General features: G+C 49.0%; 1 protein-coding gene across 4 annotated transcripts; it reads right to left on the bottom strand.

The window, feature by feature from the left end:
- Positions 1-1,738: 1,738 nt before the first annotated feature.
- Positions 1,739-23,599, bottom strand: nup98 (nucleoporin 98 and 96 precursor). Of its 4 annotated transcripts, none has more exons than XM_082549708.1 (35): positions 23,432-23,599; positions 21,471-21,579; positions 20,991-21,086; positions 20,500-20,685; positions 20,146-20,288; positions 19,937-20,044; positions 19,669-19,849; positions 19,416-19,582; positions 17,844-17,981; positions 16,491-16,626; positions 16,313-16,405; positions 16,056-16,193; positions 15,767-15,900; positions 12,779-12,966; positions 12,578-12,694; positions 12,243-12,435; positions 11,794-11,893; positions 11,592-11,705; positions 11,339-11,477; positions 10,319-10,496; positions 9,957-10,112; positions 8,189-8,428; positions 7,746-7,878; positions 7,398-7,645; positions 7,003-7,187; positions 6,484-6,746; positions 6,141-6,410; positions 5,860-6,017; positions 5,384-5,524; positions 5,070-5,206; positions 4,774-4,995; positions 4,254-4,495; positions 3,865-4,019; positions 3,291-3,402; positions 1,739-3,086 (listed from the first exon to the last, which is right to left on the bottom strand). In XM_082549708.1, exons 2-35 carry the CDS (start codon positions 21,547-21,549, stop codon positions 2,890-2,892), a joined length of 5,487 nt encoding a protein of 1,828 aa, XP_082405834.1. In that variant the 5' UTR covers positions 21,550-21,579; positions 23,432-23,599; the 3' UTR covers positions 1,739-2,889. The 4 variants fall into 4 exon arrangements, with proteins under 4 accessions (XP_082405834.1, XP_082405835.1, XP_082405836.1 ...); XM_082549709.1 differs by having other exon boundaries at positions 16,056-16,190; XM_082549710.1 differs by having other exon boundaries at positions 16,491-16,623.
- Between the last annotated feature and the right edge of the window lie 480 nt (positions 23,600-24,079).

Raw genomic sequence — 24,079 nt, 5'->3', positions numbered from 1 at the left:
AATGCACGTATAGCTATCTCCAGTTCAGAGCGAGATAAAATAGGGCTTAACTTAGCCACATTTCTTAAGTGATAAAAACAAGACCGAACCAGAGATTTCACATGCCCATCCAATGTGAGAGTCGAGTCAAAAGTGACACCTAAATTCCTGATAGAGGATTTAACATACACTGAGAGAGGACCAAGGGCTTTCACTATCTGGGATAAAAATCTGTCCGGAGCGCATATGAGGACTTCAGTTTTCCCCTCGTTGAATTGGAGGAAATTTGCAGCCATCCAACATTTGATGGAATCTAAGCAATCATTTAGAAGCTGAAGATTAGATAAATCCTGGGGCTTAAAAGAAACGTACAACTGAATGTCATCAGCATAACAGTGATAAGAAATGTCCTCAAAAGAGCCCATTATGTGCTGGAGGGGGAGAAGATATATTAAGAACAATAAAGGCCCCAAAACCGAACCCTGAGGGACACCACAAGGGAGGGAGGTAGAGGATGACCTAAAACCGGAGACCACCACAGAAAAAGATCGGTGATGTAGATATGAGGAGAACCACTCCAAGGCAGTACCCGATACACCAACTCAATGTTTAAGCCTTTTGAAGAGGATGTGATGGTCAACAGTGTCAAAAGCTGATGTGAGGTCCAACATAAGGAGGACCAAGTATTTTCCTGCATCATTACTCATCAAAATGTCACTACAGACCCAAAGAAGAGCTGTTTCTGTGGAGTGAGCTCATGGAAAGCTGGACTGAAACTTATCGCAAGTTGCTTAGCCACAACCTTTTCTAGAAGCTTAGTGATTAAGCAATAACATTGTAAAAAGTTTTATTCAGTACTTTCTCAACTCAGACCAGTTTGAGTGCCAGGTTAGCTCATGGTGTGAGCAGATCACCGTTTACCACAGAAGGTGAATGCAGCTGTCCGGGTTGGATTCAAACCTGCGGCCCTTTGCCGTCGGCTCTCTGCCATCAGATCCAATAAAAGGCAACAACTGTCTCAAAAGATAAACCAGAGTGCCCGCTTGGCTTTCCCCTCAAACGCTGTTCTGGTTGAAATATCTGACAACTGAAATATCTGATCTGCCAGCTCATCTTTTAACTTTGTGATGGTGGTTTGTTCAGGCTGCACTTGGTGGACCATCGAAGCCCAAAAAGAATAAGCGATCCAGCTCCAGAGGCAGCTCCAGCTGCTTCCAGCCTCAAAGCCACGTCAACTCGTTTGTACATTTTTCCTGTCTGAAACAATAAAGCTAAGTTTTTCTGGTCATGGTTTAATTTGAAGGTTGGTTTGTGGGGTCATTCTTCAGAGGTGCCGTCACCTGACCAACCACACGCAAGCTCAGGACAAACTGTGCTCCTCACAGAGACCAATAAAGAACGAGCTCTGTGGCGAGTTCAGGTTCCACGGAGGACGTCAGTCTGACGGGGACACGCTCGTGACGGGGACACGCTCGTGACGGGGACACGCTCGTGACGGGGACACGCTCGTGACGGGGACACGCTCGTGACGGGGACACGCTCGTGACGGGGACACGCTCGTGACGGGCATTAAACCCACAACTCTGGTTCTGCTGTGGCTTTAATGTCTGTTTCTGACCTGTGCAGGTGAAACTGCTTCACTCATGACCTCGTGTGTCTGCTGGGTTTGTTTTTTAAGCTAGGTTTGTTACGACGTTTATTCCCAGCTAGCTTTAGTTGATCCCGAGCTCAAAAAACATTAATAATGTGAAACAACCTGTTTATTTCTACTTGACTTTATTAAAAATATCAAACATGAGGAAAACAAGCAGACACACACACACACACACACACACACTGCAGCATCGCTGAGTGAACGACAGTTTCAAACAGTCCAACCGATTTCACTTTGAAAAACAAAAACCCAAAAACATTGTTGGCGTTCATCTACAACAGAAAAATAAATGAGTAAGCAGAGTTTCACTTCCAAAGACTTTGCATCCGATCTGATAATAATCGAGGGATAAAAACGACCTGATGTTCCCGTTTGATTTCCAAAAATATACAATATTTATATAATTACAGTGAAACCTTGGGCCGGCGGCTCGCTTTGGGAGGAAACTCTTGACTTTAAAGCTGCGACACTAACGATCTGAGTTACATCCACACAGGAACACACCTACAAAAATAGAGCGTCAACATTTTACACATCCACCGCCGCCTGCTCTGTGATCACACACAGACAGCCGCTTCTAAACCCACCGAGGGGGAAACACCACGTCGACCCGCTCTCTGAAGGTCAGAGGTCAAACGAGTCGAGTCCAACACAAAGAGGAGGAGACTGCTGTCAGCGGGGAGCGTTTCTGGAAGTTAAAGATTGAGCTTTGTTTACTCTGAACTGCTCCCGTTTCTTCCCCCAGTTTCCTGTTTATTAATATTTACTCGTCAGCTTTAAGTCAGCAGGTTTGAGTCGGATCAAATGATCCTGATGTTTCAGGAGAAGCTAATGAAAGAATGCAAAAGAACAAATATCCCGAACGATTAAACTGAAGGTGTTTGATGGGAAAAATCATCTCCAGCCTCAGCCTGAGGCTCCTGCAGAGGAACGTCAGCGGTGGAGCGGCCTCTGGTGGGCGGGTCAAACCTGCAGCAGCCCTTCATCACGTTTGAGCTCGTTTTATTTCATTGAAGATAAAGTGAGGAAGAATAAATTCTGATGATCACTCAGGAAGTATTTGAACCTTTTTTCTCTGACTGCTTCCTTGATGTCGCTGCAAATCTCGTGTCACTTCCTGTTTGGTTTTAAATCTGAGCACAAGCTAAAAGACTGACAGACGTGGGGTTAAAGGTCACACACGGCTCGCCTCATCTTTTATGGTGTCAGTTTCGAGGCGTTTGAGCAGCCGAAGCTTCTCGTCCCGCTCTGCGCTCTCATTGGCTGACGATGAGCTGTCGCAGGTACGACTGCGTGAGGCCTCGCAGCTCCTCCAGCGTGTAGTCCTCGGGCATCGGCAGGCGGCTGATGTGCGGCGCCAGCTGGGCGAGCGGGATGCTGAGGGAGTCGGCCGTATCGCCCTGCTGCAGGCTCAGCACCGCACGCAGGATGTTCGCCACGCGCTTCGCCATTTCTGCAGAAAGGGAGGGGACCAGGGGGCGGGGCTTTGTTAGATCACCTGATGTGGCTGCGGAAGCTGTTCAGACTTTAAACTGCTCGTTTCTGTTAGAGAGGTGTGCGTGTGTCAGCTACTGCGCGCCTGGACAGTTTCAGTCACACACTCCTCCCCTCCATCTGACATCAGCCAATCAGGACAAAGATGCAGTTGTTCTCTTACCTGATTGGGCGAGGCGGTCTTTAGCGGTGCGGCAGGGCAGGAGCTCGATCCTGCTGCAGAGAGACGTCACATCGGTGTAGAGACGCTCCAGCTCGTAGCCGGCGTTTTCCATCTGACAGCGAGGACGGAAACACGAGATCAAACTCGGCGTGAGGACGAAACAGTTACAAAAACACGTGAAGACTTTACAGCATTTTACAACATTTCACAGCATTTTACAGCCCTGCTTTCAGATTTACTCCAGATCCTCCAAACACTGTTGGATGAAACCACGGCGTGCTGCGTGAAGCAGAGACTCGATGCTGCTCGTGTTCATCGCTCTAATGCAGACGACCAGAAATGAGCTCGAGCTGCGATCACATCGCCTCGTGTGAACACCGCAGACGCCAGAGATGTGAGGAAAAGAAAAACCTGAGCTGAAAACGTGTTTCTATAACTACTGCATCACTACTTTTACACTTACAGTAAGTTTGTGCTTCTACTTCAATAAGCATCATAATGAAGTACTTTTACTTTGAAAGAACAGACGCCCTCATCGAGCTGAGCATCAGAAACACTCAGAGGTGTTTGGTACCTGCTGGATGTCCTGCAGAGTCTTTATGACTCTGATGTAGTCGAGGTAAACCCCCCCTGCTGTGTCCCAGTCCTGGATGGTGGCGCAGTGCTCGGGGAGCGCCAGACCCTCCAGGAACTCCAGGAGGTAGTCGTGGTTATCGTTGATGATGCAGTCTGAGAGGGGGAGAGAGAGCGAGATTCAGCAAACTGATCTCACACATGAAACATAGCGTGATGTGTGGACTCGAGCGCCTCAGCACTTGTTGGCTCATCGTGTTTTTGAACCAACTTTAATTCTCTCTAACGTAACCATGTAATGATGCTAATTATTCAGATCAGAGGAGTCCGAAGTTTTTGACTCTTCTGCAGGACGTGGTTCAGACCGCGTGTGCAAACAGGCGGGTCTACCTGAGGCCAGGTGCTGGATCAGCAGGCGGTGGCACTGGTTCCAGTATCGGGCTCGGTACAGGTGCAGGGCCTGCTGGTGTCTGTCGCCGTCGCGGTGGGCTCGGGTGGCCTTGGCCTCGTGGATCCACCGCTCCGGGATCAGCAGCTGCTCAGTCAGGAAGCGCTCCCTGCGGACCGAGTCCTCCGTCTCCTGCAGGGGGCAGTGCAGCGCCAGCATCTCCCTCACAGCTCGCTCCCTCTGACTGAAGACGCAGAGAAGAAGATCAGACAGGAAACAACAAGCTGAGATCTAAAGTGAGGACGGCCTTCAGAACAAAGTGGGCCGGAGCGCAACGATCACGTTCAACTCGACTGTTACTGAAGATCACCGAGCCAACACGCCTACAGCTGAGAGCCGTCAGCTGTTTCCATGAGACTCGAGGATTCAAAGCTCCGAGTCGTAAAGCAACCTGAGCCCTGTTTGGCTCAGAGCCGAGCTGCTGTAGAAACGCCATAGCTGCTGGCGGCGTGGTGAACGTACGCGTGCTCGGGGATGTGCAGCAGGATGAAGACGGCCATGTGCCACAGGCCGGCGCTCTCCAGCTGCGCGGCGTAGCTGGCGTGGAGGAGGCCCTGCCGTGGGGCGCTCAGGTGGGTGTAGTGCAGCGCCTGCAGGACGCCCCACAGGTGCCAGCTCAGGCGGTAGTCCAGGCGCTCCCAGGTGACGGCGAGAGGCTCCAGCAGCTGCTGCAGGCCGTAGTGTCTGCAGGGCGACAGGAGAAGCGTTAAAGTAGCGCTCTGCACGTTTTACCCAACCAGCGGCTGAAGCCTGGTTACCTGTCGCTGTAGAGTTTGAGCAGGTGGAAGCAGAGGTCGTACAGCGGCCGTTTGGACGCCTCCTCCAGATCTGGCTGCTCCGCCTCCAGGTATGGAGGCAGGGGTGCACAGGCGTACTTCCCCGCCTCACACAAGCCCTGCAGGACAGAAACAACGATCACCGATCAGCACGAACACAAGCAGGTCACTAGCTACACCCGTCACGCCGCACACGCCGCCCTCTGCTGAACACAAGACGAAGCTTTACGAGTGTAAATGTAACCTGAACGCTCGACAGTCAGAAATGAAGTCAAAGAAAATCAGCGGCGGCTCACCTGAAAGGCGGCTTCGTATCTGGCGAGGGCGTCGGCCACAGAGGCAGTCGGGGGCAGCATGAACCAGAGGTGGACGGCCACGCAGCGCTTCCAGTCCAGCTCGGCGCACACGTTCACCAAAGAGTCGGTGGACTGCCACACCTGCAGAGAACACCGTCAGCATCCAACCACAGCTGAAGACTGAGTGGAGGTTGTGCAGATCTCTGCAGGCAGCAGCCCTGATTTCAGCTTTATGATTTACAAGCATTATTAACATGGATGCAACGACTGAAGTCACTGAACAATAACCACGAGAGAAGCTCGTGAAAATATTTCTTGTTTTACACGCTGTTGATTCTTTCCTGGTAGGACGTGATGCGCCAAAACCAGCAGAAGGTGGAACTAATTCGGGTCGTTAGCTGACGACCTCTAACACCACAGAAGAAGATACTGCATGTGTGACATTAGCTTTATAGACTCTGGTCATGGCGTCATACTGGTTTCCCGGCGAGCAGAGCGAAGATGCGGAGTCGCTCCTCGGGCAGGTAGCAGTCGGTCTGCATGCGGTGCCAATCGGCGAGCTGAAGGGCGAGAAGGTCCCTGCAGTACTGCGAGCCCACGGCCTGAGACAGCAGCAGGGACAGACGGTGGTCTCCTGGACGGACAAACAGTTCAGTCGGAGGTTTCATTACAGACTGGAAAACGTGTCGCCGTGTCTACTGAGCGCCACATTCAACACTCATCGCTGCTACTTCCTGTTTGAGCGAGTGAACCTCACCTTCCTTCTGGGCGAGTCGGCACGCCTCGCTGATGCGGTTTCCCGTCAGGTAGCTGAAAACCGCGTCGACATGGTGACCTTTCCCGGCCAAAGCCACCTCCTCCTCCACCCTGTGGGAGGCACCGCGGGACAGCCAGGCCGAGAAGCTCCGCCTCCTCTCCAGCTGCTGCTCGTACTCGCTGAGCACCTCGGCCTCCTGATCCGAGGGGCCCAGCCGGCCCCACAGCGCCGCACACAGAGTCCAGACCTCGGCCCAGTACCCCAGCAGCGCTGCAGCAGAGAGAGCGTTTAAACCGGCGCCAACACCAACGCGTCATCTTTCGGCTGTGATGTCATCACTTACGCTCAGTGTCGCCTCGTCTGTCTTTCAGCTCGGCGATCCACTCGGCATACTCGTGCAGCGCCGCCACGCCGGGCTGTGGTCGCACCACAGGGCAAGCGGAGCTGTCGGGGACCTCCACGATGCTGTGCTTCAGGCAGATCTCCAGGGGGCGCTGCAGCACCGCCTGGCTCGCTTCATCTTCCTCTTCTTCAATGGTTTTCCCTCTGGGAGGCTCCAGACCCACCACCTGCTCCACCACTACCTTGTAGGGGCTTTCTGTGAGTCTGCAGAACCAAATCAAGCAGTTTAATGGAGCTGATCTGTGGAGGGCGCGCCGCTCCTCCTCGCCGGCGAGGAGGAGGGGCGCGCCGTGGAAGTAAAACCATTTAAGATCGACGGCACATTACATCAAGGTGAACCGTACAGGCAGATGAAAATGTGCCTGTACGGTTCACCTCACATAATGGAGCCATGTTGTCATGGTAACTATAGACGCAGCCTGGCTGATGTGTTGGCGTGCGGCGTGTTCGTGGCTCTTACGGTTTGCTCCTGGCAGGTTTCGGCAGGAAGCTGAAGTCAGTCTTTGCCGTCAGTTCTTGGTGCTCGAACTGCTTGGACGTTGGCGAGCTCAGCCGGCTGCCGCAGTGTGCGAGCGTCCAGCCGGGACCCCACCCGACCCGGAAGGAGCGCACGGCGAACAGCCCGGTGTCCATGAGTAAACCTCCCTGAAAAACAGCGGCCCGACTTTGAGCTTAGGGGGAGAACTTGTCTCCTCTCGGAGAACCTGCCGTTCACATGAAGATGATGCTTTACAGACTCTGACCTCTGACCTCTAAACTGGATTTCTAAGCGTTAACAGGACTCAGTGACATGTGACCGTCACTTTGAGCACTCGAGGTGTTTTCAGAGGAAACGCCGACCTCCTGAGCACCAACCTTCCCGTGAGTGATCGACTCTTTGAGGGGGACGGGGCCGCCGAGCCGCCGAACGCCAACCGTCCTAAATGAAGGCTCCGGAGTCCGGGAGGGCAGCGTGAAGGGGGACGGGCCAGGCCCCGCCCACTGCAGAGAGCGGGGGGCTTCAACGCTGGCTGGAGACGGCCGTGATGGAGGAAGGAGAGGGCGGGGAGAGTCTGACAGCTGAGAGAGGCCCGAGGTGAATCGAGCCTGAAGGAGACCGCCGACTGCAGAGAGACAGAAGTTTGATTACGTCGCCGCCATTTTTACTGAAGCCTGTTAACAGACTGATGAGAAACATCGTGTGAGGGAGCGAGCGTTTCATACCAGAGGGTCGGCCCTGAGCGGCCGGCAGGACGAGGCGAGGAGACGAGACGTCCGTGGAAACCTTCATCGCCGCGTGATCGTGGAACATGTCGCTGTCATCGTCGTCCTCAGCAAACAGAGACGCCTTCATGATCTGAAGACGAGACAATTTTACTGAACAGACAAACGGCAGAGTGAAGTAAAAGGCTCTGGTTGCCTCGGTAACCCCCTGATGCATCCTCACGTCTCTGAAACATGTTTAAACATGTTTGCTAAAGGAGGTCAGAGCGGATCGCCACGTGACTCCAAAACCATTTCCTGCCAGTCACACATTCATGGACTGCATTCATATAACATTATGTATGATAATGTTATAATACATTATTCACCATTTGGTCTTTAAAATAAAAAAAAAACAACAGGCCCTGTGATGCACTTCCTGTGGGCGGAGCTCATAGCTGTACCTGGAGCGTGTGTGGGTTGATCCCCAGTGTAGAGGCTATGTGGCCGGATGCAGATACGCCGTCGAGCTCTGAGGAGGCCAGACCGCCGAGCTTGGAGATCGTCATGTCCGTCTCGCACGCCAGCAGGTCGCAGTCTTCCTCTCCTCCCAGCATGCTCTCTGTCGGGAAGCTCTGGGTGATGTCAGCCATGTCGCTGTCGAGCTCGATGGCGCCGCCCTGGTGCTCCATGATGGCGATGGCCTAAAGGCAAACAGACATGGCAGTGATTTTGCTGTTTCTAAGAGTTTTCATATTCAGAGTTTACAGAGCGTGCTCTTTATAGACGATGTGGGCGGAGTTCAGAGATCGTGCCACCTGATGGCCCCGCCTCTATGTGTTACCTGTGGTTTTGTTACTTTAACACAGCTTCATGTCGGATCCTGGACAAAACGTTTGAACGTCTCTTCTTGTGCCGTGTTCGGTCGTGTTCCAACCTCAGACGTTCAGATGAGTAAAAATAAAACCATCTCTGAATCGAGCCGAGCGCTCACCGACAAACAGCCCAAAAAACATTTTTGTCAAACCAGGCGGGAATAAAACAGGCGGGTTCTCCTCTTTATCAGCCAATCAGAGCTGAGCTTCTCTCTGGAGTAACGACCATCTTCACACAAAGTTTACAGACCAAAGTTCAAATGTCTTCATTAACTTTATTTGTTTTCATTCATTTCAACGAGGAAATGTTACATTTTGTCACAATTTAAATCAGGTTTCTATAAAAATCTCCCTCATGATATAAACTGAGTTTGTTTACAAAGATCAAACAGTCTGTCAGCGTCTAAACATCACAAGAACACAAAACAGCAAAACGTTTGCGTAGATGAGTGAGAGGCGATTGGACGCCCGGGCGCTGCCACAAAGAAAACTGACAACTTTAAATCCTCCGAAGAACTCTGACCCTGAAACGCCCTTTTTTTTTTCTTCTACTTCACGGCTTCTGGTTGTAAGGCTGACCCGACCTTTCACCTCGCGACCCTCTCACAGGTGATAAGCCTGTCGTCTGTTTCTGACTCTCGGAGAATCGAGCGCCTGCGATCTTTAGTTCTGGAAACCGCTCGGACTAGCGCAGCGCTCGCCGAACATGAAGAGATGTGTCTGTTCTTGTTTCTCAGTTTATTGGTAAAAGAAAAAAGTGAGTTTTTTGCTTTGAATATAAATATTTTGGATTCTGTCTCGACATTCTTCGCCCTTCTGTCATCGTTAACGCTGAACTTCCTTCGTTAATCCTGTAAAACTCCTGAATGCGTCTCGTTATTCTCAGACTTCATTACAGCAGCTCAAAGTCGGCTCCTTATTGAGCGCTCTGTTCCTGACCTTTGACCTTTATGTCACACAACTCCTTCACTCATAAACGTCTGACAGTAAAAGGATTTAAAGCGTCACACGCTCGCAGCGGCGCCGTGGAGCCAGTTCTGCCTTTGTCCAACATTTCCCAAATGATTAATATGCGAGATCAGGGTCATGTGTAATCTGCATCCACGAATCAGTGGTGACTTTATAGAGCCACTGGTGGAACTGGTTCCACATCAGGCAGAGCGCTGACGCTGCACAGCTGCTCCGAGTGAAAATGATCAAAATCAAAAAGTTTCAAACTTTAAAAAGAAAAAACAAAAGACAGAAAACGTCTGGTTAAAATCGACCTGCAAGCACGCCATTGGGTGAAGCGCTCCTTTAATCAGTGGCATCAGTGAGGAGGAGGAGGGTGAGTGTGGGAGGGCGCGGGCTGCTCTACCTGAGCCTGTGGCGCCACCTGCTGCTGAGAGGGGGGAAGCTGTTGCTGCTGCAGCCGGGAGGGAGGGAGCGTCTTCAGCTTCTTGGCTTCGGCTTTCGGCGGGACGTCCTCGTCTTCGTCCGAGTCCTGCAGGCCGTACTTGGAGAAGTGCGCCACCTGAGGAATAAAGAGGGGGAGGAGTCAAATACACCTGAGAACCACACAAACAGAAGTGACTCCATCATTTTTATCTAAGTGTTGTGGATCTGAACCTGCTGAAAACATTCAAACATCAACGAACGAGGACGGTGCTGACGTTCATCAGATCAACAGGTGTCGCTCCACAGCAGCGGGCAGCGAGCGTGCTTTAATCTGAAACTGACCTCGAACACCCAGGACCCGGTCTCAGGGCGGTACTCCAGGAAGCGAGCTCCCTGCTTGCGCGACGCCTTCTCCAGCCGGCCCTCGTAGTTCATGTCGCTCAGACGCTCGGGGCTCCTGATCTGGGTGCAGGCCGTCTTGTCGTTCGGCCAAACGCCGTCCAGAGTCACCTCCGCGCGCCTGCGAAAACACAGATCCACATCAGGACAGGAAGCAGAGGCAGAACGCCACAGGTTGATTAACCCTCTGGGGTCGAGGGTATGATCGCACGTTTTCGACTACTGTTGAACTGTTCGCTTCCTTTGGTATCATTTTTCATTTTAACATTAACATAAAATCCAAGTAGGAAAAAGTAATATTTACTCTAACAACCACAAACATGTTTAACAAACCATTTTCATGGTTTCGACTTGAAATGCAAACAAGTTCCATAAATCCATTCATCTAAAAATGCAGTTTAAGTGTTTTAACCATTTAAACCTATTTATAGAACAACTCCGTGTTCTGCCACACACGTGATTTGTGCCACTCCATGAAAGCGTCACAGGACAGAAGAGCACATCACTTCCTGTTTCCCACCTGGAGGCAGTGTTTACATCATAATCTGCCTTCGGTGGTGTTTTGGCAGAACGGTGACATTCAGCAGTCGCCTCAGAGTGCGGTGCTGCCGACTGCTTTGTTGTGCACGTCGAAACAATAAGTACACAACAAAACACTAACTACACATTCACACGCTGAACAACACATCTCAAAACTCTGTCCCCTAAACTTCCTCCTCTTCCTAAACAACCAGATGTCACATGTTGCCATATCATTTTGTGATTGGTCGATACGCTAAATTCTTCCACCAATAGGGAAGGGTGGATTTTTCTTCTCGCTGGCCAGCAGCGAGCGCCGTCCTTAGTTTTAGAAAAATGAGGTGAACGAATCCTGTAAGTTAGCTTGTTTTTAAACTGAAATCTTTTTTCCTTTGAGATGTTCGTTTTGGTTTGTAAGGTTTCCCGTCATCTCCTGTCGCTCACCTGTTAAGCCCCTCCCCCTCCGGCGGCTTGCTCTTGTCGTCCGGGTACACGATGACCTCTTTGCGTCTGAAGTGGACGATTTCGTCCAGGTTCAGTCCCGACACGTTCACCTCGCCGGGGAAGAAGATGGAGCCGTAACCTGGAAAAGCAGATCGGTGAAGAGCGGTGAGACAGCTGTCCAATCAGAGCCGACTTCAGCTCAAACCTGTTAGCGTGCGACTGAAGTATGACATCACACGTGCGCAGGCGGTACCTTTCCTGCCGATGGTGAAGTTCTCCACGATGCACTCCCCGTTTTCGTCCACCATGTCGGCGAGCTCGTCCATGGAGGGGATGGTGTAATAGCCCACACGATTCAGAACGATGCCTGAAAACAGGAAAGCAAACGCGCGTCTTTTACCGTCCAGCGAAGGAAATGCGGACGGAAGCGGAAATCAGCGAGCACGCTCAGTTACCTGCAGGGTGCGGAGACTGCTGGGACAGCTGCTGCTCCTCCTCTCGCTCCTCCTGCAGAGACTCCTCGCCGAAGGACGCAGACACGTCATCGTTGCTCAGCTGAAAAAACAAAAAGCTCAGAATTAGCTGTGATTCTAGCGTGCTGTGCCGCCTCGGGCCACTAGGTGGCAGCAAAATGTAAAAGTTCAGAAGCAGTGAAGAAAACGAGGAGCTGCAAAACGGGATTAATGTTTCTAATTTGTTCAGCTGATGTTCGGGACTCGAACACTGATTTATTTGTGCCGCTGATTCTGCAGCTCAACTTAAATCGGCGGTTAGTTTCGTGTTCGTGGTTAAATCTCACAGCTGCTAGTTCATCGTCCGATATCGTAACTACGTTATTGTGGCGCTCGTTCTCTGCTAGCGACGACACGCTTGGGGAGGCGGTGATGTTTGTTCTGGTTCTGACCTCGAGGCCGTTCCTCGAGCCTTTGTGCATGTTCAGGTCGCTGATGGTGTCCTGCAGGCTGGCGTGGGCGCGGCCCTGTGGGATTGGCTTGGCGATGGGGTTGACGTAGAACTGGGTGACCTCCGGGTCGTCGTCGGCCCGCCTGCCGGGGCCCGCCACCCTCCTCAGCTGCTCCTCTTCCTCCTCCACGTGGCTGCAAATAGGAGAACATGGCGAGGGGAGGAGAGAGAAAAGAAACGTCAAAGTGGCTCACGCCTAAATCAGCGCTGCAGTTTCTACGGTCATGTTACACTTGACTCTCAGAGACGTGACAGCCAATAGGAACGTGGCGAGACCTGTGTCCGTTCTGTGGGTACTCTGACGGCGAGGCAAGGTCGTCGCTCTCCTTGTTCAGAGGACTGCTGTACTGACTGTTGTTCAGGTTCTTCAGCACGAGCTTCTTGATGCTCTTCCTGTGGAGGAAACGGACAGCGTTACCTGTCGGCATGCGCACAGTCATATTTAACTTTGCCGCTGCGTGGCGAGCGGAGGTGTACCTCGGCACGAAGGCTCCGTTGGTGAGCGACGGCTCGTCGTCATCCAGGCCGTCAAAAAGCTGCGACTTGGAGGCTCCGGAAGACGTCAGCGCTTTGGGCCGCACCCTGGTCGCAGGACGCGGAGTCAGCTTGTAGTGAGTGGGCGTGGTCAGAGCCTTCTGAGCCGTCGGATTGGTCGGTTTCAGGCGCTGTCAGAACAAAGAAGAGATGCAGATTTCAATTTACCTCACAGCTTTGTATTACTTTATGTAATAAATTCTACGTTCCCGTCACCTGTGAGGGGCGGAGCCTCCCAATGGTTTGTTTAGACGAGGTACCGACAGCGAGGAAGTGAAACCGCCGTGACGGCAGCAAAAGAAACTAGGGGTGGGCGGTATAAACTAAACCGAGATTTTTACTATACCACAATAACAAGTTGATGGTGTCATCATGGATGATCTCAGTTGTTCTCCTGGCTGAAGTTTGGTCCGTTTACAGCATCCTGCCATGCGACTGCATTTGTCCCTGACCATCGGGAACCCTCACGTTAACTTTTATCCAGTGGAAAAAAGTTAGCGTATTTATATTATGCTAACATAGCTGTGTCGCTAGCGGTCACGTAGCACATCATTATATACCAGCTAGCCCAACTTCAGTAACCCTACAAACGTCACTGCTGTTTAGTTTTCTGTCTTCATTTATGTTGGAAGTGATAGCAGAGCTGTACGTTTGAATTTTTCATAAATCTCAGTCAGAACATGCTATATCATGTTTAGGTGGAAACTAGCGAGCTAACTTCCTGCTAACTTCTAACTCTGTTAAATGTAATAAATTCGGTTTTCATGGATGCCTGGATGTTACACCTGGTGGAGCAGAACGCTGATCATTTTGTCAAAGATGAAAGAATTTAGACAGTTTTTAACTCTTAGTGATGCTGCAGTGTTCGTTTGACTTTGGGACCAGAAGTAAACGGAGTTTAGGACCCAGATTCCTCAGCGAGGCTCCTGACTACGGTAGCCCTAATGCTCCGACAATCCATCAAGTGGCGCGGCTTCGTAGCTTAGCAAAGTTGTACTAAAACAGTTTGACTGATTGCTGTGCACCATGTACCACATAAAATCGGTTCAAGGTCAGTAAGCACAACCAGAATTCATACATAAGGCACACTGTCGACTTCTGAGAAAATTAAAGGATTTTAAGTGCGCCTTATAGTAGGGCTGTTCATATAACCATATATATCGGATGACGATATAAAAACATCTATCGTTTCATTTTACGCTATCGTTTGTTTTGTGGTGTCACAAAATAAACTGTTCACAGCAATATTTTTTCATGGTTCTGATGTCACTGTAGTGGCTATATTCATTTCTTAAAGTTCTCTCTTTCTCTTATATTTAATATAACCACACTACGGACGGACAAGCGCCTGTTTTTATGCGTTGTCGTTAGCAACAACAACTGTAACAGCATCGCATGTCCACTTGTTTATGTTCCACATAAACCTTTCACAATAAAGCTCAAGATCCTGTTGAGACTTTTCAAAATAAACTGAATCACGTGAAAGAGGATGCAGAGAGTTTACAGAGGAGAAGCAAAAAAGGGCCGTCAGGTGCTAAAAAATAAACCTTAGACTCAAACGTTAGAACAGCACAGCCCTACCTTATAGTGCAAAAAATATGGTATACAATACAGTTTTATTTATATAGCACGTGTAAAAACCTGAAGGCTCACCAAAGTGCTTCACAGTAATACAGAGAAACAACACAAGTCATTTTAAGTACAGATCGGACACTAGCACAGACAGAAGGGAGGCACTAATAGACAGGAAGAGTTAATTAAAATAGGCATCAACTAGGGCTGTGCGATATGACCAAAATCTCATTTCCCGATATAAGACTTCTATCGTCCGATAACGATATAATTCACAAAAATGTAACATTTTCTGTAAATTCTGTGAATCTCGGGCAGCTCGACTTGCCCGAAGTGTTTCCAGCTGGGCGTCGTGTAGCTGGAGTCGAGTGTTTTAACGATGCATGAAACTTTACATTTTTAGACAGAAGTTGTAACGGCGCCGTTTTCTTTGTGAGTATTTATTACACGGCGTGCTGGGCGGAAACGCCTGTTCTGCCATCTTCTGTTTCAGTCCGTTATTACTCTTAAATCCTGCTACTTATTCCTGCGTCTTTTGGGATCTTACAAAGCTTCAAACGACGCGTCGACTATTAAATTAATGGTCGACGATTTTGATAGTCAACGATTGGTGGCAGCCCTACTCCCACTAATGTTTTTGTTTGATACATCTTTTTGCCTCCCGTCCACACTGAGGCGTTTTGAAGATGCTCTCCGAAGCGAATACATTTGAAAACGCTGTGTTTGCATTGCAGTGTGGACAGCAAACCCGGAGCCTTCTCGAAAATAATGACACATTTTAGTCATATGATGCAGTCATGTGACAAACTAAGACAGCGGAGGGCATTACACAGCAGTTGTTTTGTTTGCTCTCAGTTTTGACGGCCCTGTTAAAGATCAACATCAGTCTGCACGTGTTTCAGAGAGCTTTTCTTCAAATCCTTTAAATTCTCACTCACTTTGCAACTTTGCACTTTTGTGTTACTCGCAGCAACAACTCCACCTCATTGTTAGTCCATTTAAAAACTTTCAAAGAGCCAGAAAGTAAATAAGCGGCAGACAGAAATGAGGCAGGTCGAATCTTCTTACGTTTCACGCATGCGCAACACTGGAACGTCAGCGTTTTTGGCCATTTCGATGTGGACGCACAACTCTGTGAAGACGACTGAAAAGTGTGGAGCGTTTTCAAATGAAAACACAGCTTTCAAATTTGTCTGGGTAAGTGTGGACGTAGCCTACTGTGGGGCAGAAGCTCGAGTTTGGCGGCTTCTTTGCCGTGAAGTTAAAACTGGAAGCAAATCCTCATCTTTGGATCTCGATACAATTTAAAAATAACTTCGTACATGAGCAGCTGGAGCTCATCGGCTACGCCACCCTTACCTCCTCCTTCTTCTTGGGGTCTGAGAGCGGGTTTCTGAAGAGCGGCGAGTCTCCGTATGGTGAGTACGCCAGCACGCTGAGCTGCTGCTGGAGCATGGCCTGCTGGGCAGCCGCTGCATTGGGATCTGTGAGGGCTGGAAATGAGAAGACGTTAACGCTTCACGTGTGCCCGTGGGGACGTGAAACAGTCACATCTTTACCAGCAGCATAAAACAAACATGAACGAACTAAATGATGACGTTTTAACAGCATCAATCTGTCCTCATCTCTAAAACATGTGGCCGCTCACCGACGGGCTGCGTCGCTCCGAATCCCAGGGTGCTCGTTCCACTGTTGAACCCAGTTGTTCCGAACGTTCCCATCGTTCCCAGCGTGGTGCCCAGTTTGTTCTGAGTGTTGCCAAACAGTGTCTGCCCGGGGCCGACTGCTGGACACACAGATGTGGACAAACTGACTGTTTAGTTTTTTTCTGGCTGACTGAGCAGAGGTGAGTGTCCTAGTTAAAGCAACAAGGCAGTTACTGGGTACTGTTGCTGGGTCTGTTACCTGTTCCGAAGCTGGTTCCCAGTCCGGTCCCCAGCGCTCCAGTGGTGGACTTGTTCCCAAACAGTCCTCCTCCAGCAGGGTTTGCACCGAAACCTGCAGCCAGACAATCAAACAGGACGAGCTGAAGAGCCGGAGGCGCAGAAACTTTGACATCGTCACATATTTTCAGCTGACTTACCGAAGGTGGAGGTGTTGGTTCCGGTTCCCAGTGTGAGGGTGGGCTTGTTCCCAAAAAGGCCGGTGGTGGTGCCGAAGGACGGGGCACTGGTGGTGGTGGTGCCGAACCCGGCTGTCTTGTTACCGAATAAACTCTGCTGCAGAAGCCAAAGTCACAGGATACGTAAAGGACCTGAAACTTATCACTCAAACTTAAACTCAGCCTCAGGACTACAAAAGAGCTGCGAGTGCTCAAAGAAGCATCTGCCTGGAAATACACGCGCTTCCCCGCGTGCTCTGGGATATTTGTTCAAAATCAAATCAAATCAAATCACTTTTTATTGTCACATCACATGTGCAGGCACACTGGCACAGCACATGCGAGTGAAATTCTTGTGTGCGAGCCCCACAAGCAACAGAGATGTGCAAACACAACAACACAAACGAGCAAAATACAAGAATGGCCAACCTGAAACTAATAAATATATGTACAATATATAATAGTGTATGCATTTCTGGATGTGTATACTAAATATTTTCCTACGTGCGTGTGTGTCCTCGAGTCATTAAAGGCATCCTCCTGAAAACAGGCGCACCCGTTAACTCTGCTTTAACCTCGTGGTTTGGGATGTTTGGCGCTAACAGTGTGGAGGAAGCTAACAGCGAGGGTGCAGGGTAAGACTCTCACACTGAGCTGCAACCCAGCTTTAAACAGATCAGTAAATGATAAGTTATTTTTTTACAGTTTTGTCCTCCTGTCACTTCACTATGAAACACCATAATCGCTGATTTATTTTACCGTTAACAGGTCAGAGTTCACAGATTGTTAATCCACACCAGTAACAGCAGCTCTGCTCATGGATGATGCTTAAACGTGTTGGTTTTTAAAAGACTTGCTAACTTCTGCCAGTAAAGACATTAAAATCTATGTTATTGAGCTTCTATCTTTAGTTGTAAATGTGGTTGAAACTCTGCAGCACACGTCCTGCTGCATTTGATCATCCATCCCTTTCCCTGCTTTCATAGAATAAAGAATAAGTCGTTGCTTCTTTATATCAAACTGTCCTCACAAACAGCAGAGCATACAATCGCACACAGGCCGGACACGAACGAAGCGCCGTGTCCTTCAGACTGAAATCAGACTGTGCTTCACTTCAAACTGTATGGACACAGAGTTGTTTGCCATCACAAACAAGAGTTTGATGAGGAAACATCTGATGAGGGGAGGAGCTGCTGCACGCCGGGGGCGCGCACGCACGCGCACACACACACACACACACACACACACACACACACACACACACACACACACACACACACACACACACACACACAATTCACAACTGGACAATAATGGGTCTGCTCTGATCCCAACCTGAGTGCCGACATTCCCAAATCCAGTGTTGGTTTGGCCGAACAGGCCCGTGGCTGTCCCGAAACCAGTGGCGGTGCTGGTCTGCGCTGAGCCGAACAAGCCGCCCGACTGAGACGCCGCCGTGTTCCCAAACAAACCCTGAAGAAACATCCAAACAACCTCACTGTGACTTCAAACAGCTTCAGAGTCAAGAGAAAACATGCTGCACCGCACCAATGCAGAGGCAGCTGAAAGTCAAACTGAGACGACAGCAGTGTTGGGCAAGTTACTTTGAAAAAGTAATTCATTATAGCTACTAGTTACTTCTTCAAAAAAGTAACTGAGTTACAAGATTCTAAAAGTAATTAATTAGTTGTAAAGTAACTATTGCGTTACTTTAAATTAAATAAAAAAATGTTTAACCCTCTGGGGTCCAGGGTATAATCAGCCATTTTTGACTAGTTTTGATGTTTCCTCCACATTTCACCTTTAAAAACTGTTTACTTTGTTTGGTCTCATCCTTTTCAGCACAGCCTCACGTGTCTGAATTTACAGTCATGTTTTCATTTTGACAGACTGTACTCACACAATTGATCTAACATCAGACAAACATAAGATCCAAGTAGAAAAAGTTATTTTTCTACTGTAACAACCAAACATGTTTATTGATCATATTTCATAACTTAAAATGCAAATATAAATTGTCAGTTTTAAAATCATATCCACACATTTTGCAAACAAAGTTATTTGCAGCCATTTACCTTTGACCTTTTTTTTTTTTAACCATTTCAAACCATTTACAGAACAATCAGCTGTTCTGCATTCAACAAGATGCCACACAAAATGTCATGTTGCCATATCATGTTCTGATTGGTCGACATGGTGCATTTTCCACCAACGGGCTGTTTTTGTTTTGTTTATTTTGCTCATAGGCGGAGCGTGCTCGCTGCGCTGTCCTTAGAGAAACGTGACGAAACTATTGAGGAAAAACACGTTTATCATGACTGTGGTATATATCACCGTGTTGCTTTGTCATCTTGAAGTGGTCATGTGATTGGCTTACCACGACTACTTTATTCTTCCTCAGTCAAACAGCATGTGATTGTTTTGCCCCCTGAGCTCCAGGTGTTGTGCCAAAAAGTGGTCGTCGGGCAGAAAGTGATCGCAGGAGCGCGCAGCTGCTTAAAGCTGCAGCATCCAGATTACTTACAGCTACTTCCCTGCAGCTGATATAAGATGCTGAACCAGCTGAACACAGCTTCAACCGTCTGTTTCTTGAAAAACAGTAACGCGACTGCGCTGCATTTTCTTGTTAGTAACAGTAACGCCGTTGTAACGATAGAAATAGTAAGTAGTTAGATTACTTGTTACTGAAAAAAGTAACACCATTACTTGTAACACCGTTATTCCCATCACTGGACGACAGCGTGTGCTTTGGCTGCTAATGAAACTGAATCAAAGTGAAGCCGAGTCTGCTGGTTTCCACCTGCAAGTCTTTACTTTTTGTGGCTGCAGGAGTGAAATTGTGTGAAAATGAGCAGCAATCAAACTCAACCTGATGTGTCAGGAACAGTGAAGCAGAGCTAATCTCACCATGCTGCTGGTGTTGGCCTGTCCTATCGTGTTGGTGTTTCCAAAAGAGAAGCCGGTGCTCTGGGCGGTGGTGGTCGCACCAAAGGGCTTGAAGAGGCTGCCGGCCTGCTGCTGGGTCTGCTGACTGAACAGGCCGCCTGTGGTCGCGCCAAAACTGCCGGTAGTTGCTGAACAGACAGAGACACGCACGTCACTTCACTTGCTGTCATCAACACTTCTTATTGTTTGTGGGCTCTACATCACAGCTACTTACGCCCTCCGAAGGTGCTCTTGTTCTGGCCGAAGGAGAAGCTGGTGTTGGGAGCCGAGGATCCGAAGAGGCCGGTGGTGGCGCTGGGCGTGGCCGTGGCCTGGCCGAAAAGACTGCCGGTTCCCGGGGCCATCGGGTTGGTTGGGCCTTTCCTGCCCGCCTGGTAGTCCTCCAGCCTCAACTCCTGCAGGGAGAGGAAGAAACAACATCGTCAAACAACAAAACTGAGTTTTTAGTGGCTGGGTTTAAGAGCCGCCGAGTGAAAACGGACCTCCAGAGACTTGTTCTCGTACTCCTTCATGGCAGTGATGCACTGGTGCTTCGTATTGATGCTCGTTGTCACGCCCGCCTTCACCATTGTGTCACTTCCTGTCGGAGGCTGAAGAAGGGAAAACAAATTTAACACAGAGCATAAAAACAGTGAGACGTTTAGTGTCTGAGGAGCAGAAAGACGATTAAAGGGGAAGAATAGTCACTCACGTTGAACTTCACGGTCGTTCCCGGCTGCTGAGTGGCAGAGAACCCCGAACCTCCAAACAGGGACGTAGCCCCGCCGAACGGGTTTGAGGTGGTGTTGGTGGAGCCGAAGAGGCCGCCGCTGCTGCTGGTGCTCGTCCCGAAGCCTGAAGAGACAGAGTTCACGTCATTACAGGCCGAACAGATGGAGAGTCGGAGCAGCTGCTTCAAATCCACAACAACGTCATTTTTCTCATATTTACATAAAACTGTAAACATGCTTTTTGTTCTTTAAGGTTTCTGATTTTCTCGTTGTCGTCGCTGCAGGGATTTATCGTTTTTAATGAAAACGAGAGTGAGGGTTTGGAGGGTTCTCACTTCCAAACGAGGTGGCTTGCTTGGCACCGAAAGCATTGTTCTGCTGGGAGAAGAGTCCGCCGGTGGTGCCTGTGCCAGTGTTGCCAAACAGGCTGGTGGAGGTGCCGCTCGCTGCGCCGAAACCGAAGCCGGTGCTGGTGGAGGAAGTTGCCGGCTGGCTGAACGTGCTGGACCCAAAGAGCCCACCTGAAGGAGCAACACGGACAGGTCAGCACTTACGAGCTTTCCTTCTTTAGACACGCCCCTCATGACTAAGCCGCCTCTGAAGGATCATTTTACTGGATTTGTACAGAACAGGCCGAGAGCAGAAAGGAAGCTTTGAACCGACAGTTTCTCTGCAGTCCTGCAGCCCATCACGCATCAACAAAGCAAAACTGAAAAACCACATGAATCCATCGGAGACAGCGCCGAGCTGCGTTCAGATGTTGTTGGAAAATCTCATCTCTGCACACTGAAGCACCACAAACATTGTTGCTGAATGAAACACAAACCTGGTTTATTCTGCGTGGATCCAAACAGTCCTCCAGTGTTTGTCGTCGCCCCGAACGCAGACGTGCCGAAGCCTCCCGCCGCCCCAAAGCCCGAGTCTGGAGAAAAGAGACAAAATGAAGACAATGATTCATGTCCACCTCTATCAGAGGGAACTACGTTTTTCTATCTGTGAGATATTTAGTCTCTGCGTTATTGCGGGCCCTCGCGTTGCAATGATCAGTCTGCTAATAGTGAAAACATCGACTGTCTCCTGACGTTTCACTTTTGTTTTTGTCAATTTGAATCTCTATTACGCTTCAGGAATTCAAACTGAAGCGTAATAAAACTGTCTGTCTGTGTGTGTGTGTGTGTGTGTGTGTGTGTAAATCCTAATGATGTGCTGCTCTCATCATTTCTTCCACATTAGTTTGGATATTTGGCATTTCTGACTCGCCCGAGGCATCGAGCTCACGCTCCTGTACAAAAAGAAATTCACTTACTTTGCTGACCGAAGGTGGACGAGGTGCCAAATCCTCCCGCCCCGCCACCGAAGGGAGTCCCAAATGATTTGTTGAACATCTTGCCCTGCTAGCAGGACAGCATAAGTCTCTGTGGACACAAACACCACCGTACAGTTTAGATCAAACGTTTATCTTCAGTCCCGTCGACTAACTGATCGAGGCAGCAGCAGACGTGCAGCTTCTGTTTTCTGCTGCCGTGTTTGTGGATGGTGTCTGATGGAGAGCAACAGCTTCACTTAAACCCACACTGGATCTTTCAGGTTTAGCTTGTATGTCTGTTTGGGGGTGTGGTTTACTGCTGCAGGTAACACACATGCCTTAAAGACACTTTAGTGTCCCAGCTGAGGAAAAACCTTCTGAACAGCAGGAGGAAAACTTCTCTGACGTCACTCAAATTAAATGTTCGGTATCAGCTTCTGCTCTGAGAAACCGCATTTACAAACACAACTTTGGCTTCAGCCTCACATCCACAGAGGACTTTAGAAGAGCCAATGAGCATGACTCATAGTGTCACGTCTTTGGATGGTGGGAGGAGCCGGAACCAGAGGAAATGCGGAGCTCTGTTTTTAACCCAGACGTGACGACAGAGGAGCGTGTCCAACCGTGACACTACACTCTCACTGGTTCAGACCAGAAGCTCCATCCAGCTGTTAAACTGCACAGGCAGCAGCTGTTACAGGCAGAAGAACAGCAGGACGCAGCATTTGCAGTGTTACTCTCTACAACAACACTTACACTCAGCCGCTGCAAGGCTTGGACCAAAAGCTCTACAGCCCTTCAGCAAGTGTTTGTGGGAAGGAATTTAATTACAACAGTACTCACAATCCTGTGATTTAGGCCTGTGACTACAGTGTTACGATGAGAACACAAGGACAACGACTGCTCTCACTCCTGATTAGAAATCACTGCACTTCCTGTTCTAAAGCATCTTTAGTGCAGGTTAAGTGTTCTGGAGCTCTCGATCTCCTCCGAGTACATTTGACACACGACACATCGGCTCTGATGCGTTTTAGATGAAAAACAAATCTTTGTGTTGGATAATTAACTCTGAGCTCTTTCTACATGTTCGAACATGCAACAGCATTTCTCCTACAGAGACACTGAAAATCACACATTCACTGACTTTTATACCTTTACTCATTCAATATTGGCACCTTGTTTTTACTGTGGTTCATGACCCTCTTACACACAAGAAATGCCAGGTGTTGATTCCAGCTGTGGTTTGTTGTTTTGTTTTATATCATGTTTTTCATTTATTCTCTTTGTCAGGGATGGAAACAGACACATGAGTCAAACCTCTGATCTTCATCTCGCTCCACGAATCCACAGTCAGGAAGCATTTAAGGTGGAATTCTTTAAATGCTTCACGGGTACAAAATGACCCCAGCTGACGGAAACTGCACGCGTTTACCCTTACCCTTGTTTTAATGACTTCTGTGAGCACATTATCACGCTATCGCTTATTTCTCGCCGACCTCGATTCGCCTCCACGTGCGGCTAACCGAGCTGATCCGCCGGTTAGTCACAAACATCCGAAACACAAACGTTAATGTTGGAAAAACTGGGCGGGTTTACAGTAGGTACTATTCCGGCTCCTAACCGGGCGAGTCCGAGCCAGACCAAACCAGCTCCAAACCGCAGGTGAAGTCATGTAGCATTATTTCCGCTCCCGCTAACAACAAGTTAGCTCAGCGAATCTAGCCGACACACACCGAGCTACCAAACAGCTGCGTCGCCCGGTGAAGAGGACGGTGTAAAGGTTTATATTACCCCGTTACAAACTCACCGTTGTCCTGGACGTTTACAGGCGAGCAGTTTAATCGCTGTTACGAGTTACCTGCGTCAAGCTAATGCTAAGCAGCTAGCTAGCTTTGCGGCTAAGTGAACGATACCAAAACAAAACTAAGACAGACAAAAGAAACGTTTTAAAAGACACTGACCTTTAACACCAATGTGACACCCGCCTCTCTGTTTGCCTTCCGTCCACACTGACCAAGCTACAGAGTCAGAAAGTTCAGCGATGGAAGCGCTTTAGCTCAACATCCACCGCACAGCTTTGTCAACGAGGAGGGAAAACGGCCCCACGCAGCGTCAGCACGCACTTTCATACGTCAAACGTCACGATGACGCTGCAAATAGCGCCTAAAACAAAATCCAAACGTCGCCGTTTGGTACACATGAAAATAATTAAATAGTAATATATCTATATGTATTTAAAAAAAAACCATGAAATCGCAACCTGTCTATATTTATTCAACAATACACAGGAAGTCTGTCCGATCACGAACTCAGCAATGAAGGAGCCACCGATAACGCGTTAAATATGATATTCATATAAATCGGTGGTGCAGCATTGGCTGAAAACGTGCAAGAAAACATTTTGCCACCTCTTTCATGCTGTGCTGAGAAGATTAAAGATCAATACACTTAAAGAAGATCAATACAAATAACTCTGCTTTTGTGTCCGAAGGTCTCAAAGGCAGCCGTCGGCGGTGAAGCAACAGACAGTAACGCGAAGCCTGTTTATGTACGAAAAAAGGAACAGCAACGATATTCTAATGCTATATATACTTTTTATATTTATTTCG

Source organism: Aulonocara stuartgranti (genome assembly GCF_965226115.1).
Source record: "Aulonocara stuartgranti genome assembly, chromosome: 10".
Lineage (NCBI taxonomy): Eukaryota > Metazoa > Chordata > Actinopteri > Cichliformes > Cichlidae > Aulonocara > Aulonocara stuartgranti.
The sequence above is the reverse complement of the archived record's forward strand: the minus strand, read 5'-3'. Positions and strand labels throughout refer to the sequence as shown.